Source organism: Pinus tabuliformis, chromosome 4_2 (assembly GCF_031772625.1).
Source record: "Pinus tabuliformis cultivar Carrire ecotype Pingquan chromosome 4_2, CPIR1, whole genome shotgun sequence".
Taxonomy (NCBI): Eukaryota; Viridiplantae; Streptophyta; class Pinopsida; order Pinales; family Pinaceae; genus Pinus; species Pinus tabuliformis.
Window position 1 is genome coordinate 521,564,674 of NC_142304.1, and position 2,886 is coordinate 521,567,559.

General features: G+C 35.1%; 1 protein-coding gene across 1 annotated transcript; it reads left to right on the forward strand.

The window, feature by feature from the left end:
* Nucleotides 1-902: 902 nt before the first annotated feature.
* On the forward strand, nucleotides 903-1,577 carry LOC149170279 (uncharacterized). The gene has a single exon (XM_089425498.1). The coding sequence runs from the start codon at nucleotides 903-905 to the stop codon at nucleotides 1,575-1,577; it is 675 nt and encodes a 224-aa protein (XP_089281624.1).
* Nucleotides 1,578-2,886: the final 1,309 nt, after the last annotated feature.

Here is a 2,886-nt window from a genome sequence, read left to right on the forward strand (position 1 = left end):
CTAGTTTGAAAAATGATCTCGCGGCCAAAGTCCGCAGGTGGTTGGGGACTTCTCGACTTGAGGGCCTTTGGGAAAGCACTGTTGTGCAAATCTCTATGGAGGGGAATATTCGGGGAAGGGCCGTGGAGCACCACAATTAAACTTAAATATATGAGAGGCAAGAAGCTGGAATACTGGTTTCGCCTTGGAAGGATTGGCGCCAGAAATGGGTCCGCGATTTGGCTCAGCTTCCGCAAAATAGAGAAATACTTTCTAATGAACCTAAAATGGTCCCTCCAATCTGGCACAAATATCCTCATTGGGCTCGACCCCATCATGAGCGGGCGTGAACACATCTCCATCCCCGAGCGGATCCTAATCTTTCTCCACAGCAAGGGCTTTTTCACATGGGACAAGCTCATAGCTGGTTGGCAAGGCCCCCTCCCTTCATGGAAAACGGCCGCTGATCTTTGTATGTCGGAGCCTATGGCTAGCCTTTGGAACACAGTCAGGAATGCCTTAAGATGTTGCGGTTTTCACAGATCAAGGTCACATGATTATCTCATCTAGAAGGCGCCTATTGCTGAGGAACAGGTTCGCGTCAAGGATATATATACAGACCTGATTGGTTTAATATCCCCGCTTTCTCTCCCCATTTTCCCTACAGTTTTCTGGAAAACAGGCTGCTCTCCAAAACTTATATATTTCTCGTGGCTGGTGTTTAACAACAAAAATCTATCCTGGGAAAATTTAAGAAAAAGGAAGTGGCAAGGGCCGAGCAGGTGTCTCTTGTGTAAATCAGAAGAAGAAACAAATTTTCACATGTTCTTCCAATGCAAATCCATACAGCATCTTTGGCACGAATTGGCAGGCCTATATGGCTTCCCCCTGGTCACTCATGCTTCTACACACGCAGCTTTTGAATGGTGGAGTGGACAGCAGATACATGGCGCTCCTTCATTATCATTGTCATATGGTGTGCATGGAGGTGGAGGAACCGAATTATCTTCAAGGATGTTAAGGAGCCTCTCGATGATATTTTACAACACATCATTTCCATCCACGACTCTATTCCGAAAAAGCTTCCCAATCTGAAAGCAATCAACAGAAATGGACAAGAAGATTTACAAGCCCACCCCCCAATGGCCTTCTTTGATGGCGCCGCCCAGCAGAACTCATGTGGCTGCGGAGCTCTCATTATTATGGACGAGGATCTTCATTACAGTCTCTCTTGGAATTCTGGAAAGGGCACCAATAGCTTGGCTGAAGCAAAGGCCCTTGCTGGTCTTCTTGCTTTTTGTATTTATCTTGATATACGCACCATCTCCATTTTCGGGGACTCAAAAATCATGGTCGATCATGTAAATGGAAAATACCACATCAAATGCCCCCACCTTTCTGCTTGGATGGATAGGATCATGTTCTTTTGGGGCCATTTGCGAGATTGCACCATCAAGCACATCTACAGGGCACAGAACCAGCTTGCAGACAGCTTGTCAAAGAACGGTCTTTATCTTGATCCAGGCTGCTGGTCCTTGGAGGTAAAGTCTGGAGGGGAAGCATTTTCCATACAGGACTTCTCTCTCCCAGGCTTTTGATTATCTGATCTGGTTTTCTCATCCTTTTTTGTTTTCCAAGCTTTTGTATGGCATATATATGTTTTCTGCCGACTCTTCCCCTCTGTTCTTGCACGATGTGTCTCATCTACACGGATCTGCTTAAGTAACCTTATCCTCGAGTTTTTGTGTTCCATGTCCCCAGATTATCCAGTCTCATCAGCATGATATGTACTATTTTGTATCTGTTATATCGACTCAATATAATATAATTTAGCTTTTTCATTTTGAAAAATTAAGATATTTTTAAGGAGATAATCCAATGGATGAAATGGAAAGTTTGCACCAAAAAAAATCAATTTTTAAAATTAATTGGTAACTTTAATTTATTAAATAATAATTTGTGAAACATGACTATATTTTGCAGTAACATGGTTATAAATAGTATCTGCACTAAACATTTGAGCTGCATAAAAACTTTTATGCAAACTCTTCTTGTATGTTCCAATCCATTCACCTCTCCATTCGTTTGAACAATCACACTAATAAGTGGATATTTTAATAATTTTTTTTATTAATTATTTATTTTTAAATTGCGAATTTTAATTAAATTAATATGTGTTTTAAAATGAATAAATACATTCAACATCTTAAAAATATTTTAAACACTCATATCTTTAAAATTACATAACTCAAACATCTTAAATTAATATGTGTTTTTAAATGAATAAATAGATTGAACATCTTAAAAAAATTTTAAACGCTCATATCATTAAAATTACATAACTAAAATTTATTATTCCAAAAAATCACCACAAAGTTTTAAATGAAATCAACTAAAAAATAACTTAAAAAAATCTGAAAAAAAACTAAGTTAAATCATTTCAATACCATTACGTTATATATAAAAACTTAAATTATATATATAATTTTTGGAAAAAAATGTGATTTATTATTTTCAATAAAATTATTTTTTTATTAGTAATTTTATAATATGAAATTAAATTTATTTTAATAAAATTAGAATTTTATATATTTATACTTATTTATTTAAAATAAAAAAATATTAATAAAAAAATATTTAAAAAACACACCTATAATAATAAAATAACCATTTTAATAAAATTATATTTGAAAAACACACATATAATAATAAAATAACCATTTTAATAGTGAATATAGTATATAGTCATAAAATAATAAAATTCATATATCAGGTAAAAATGTATTGCATAATAATGTATTCCATATATCATCTTCAACCTATCTTACATTTGCATGTTATAGTTTTATTTATAAGACTTGAAGATGGAGGGATTATTAGACTGTGAAAGTTAGAATCAGAGACAGA

What these genes read in the sequence shown, in the direction of transcription:
- LOC149170279 (XM_089425498.1), top strand. Translation starts at nt 903, where the DNA reads ATGGTGGAGTGGACAGCAGATACATGGCGCTCCTTCATTATCATTGTC.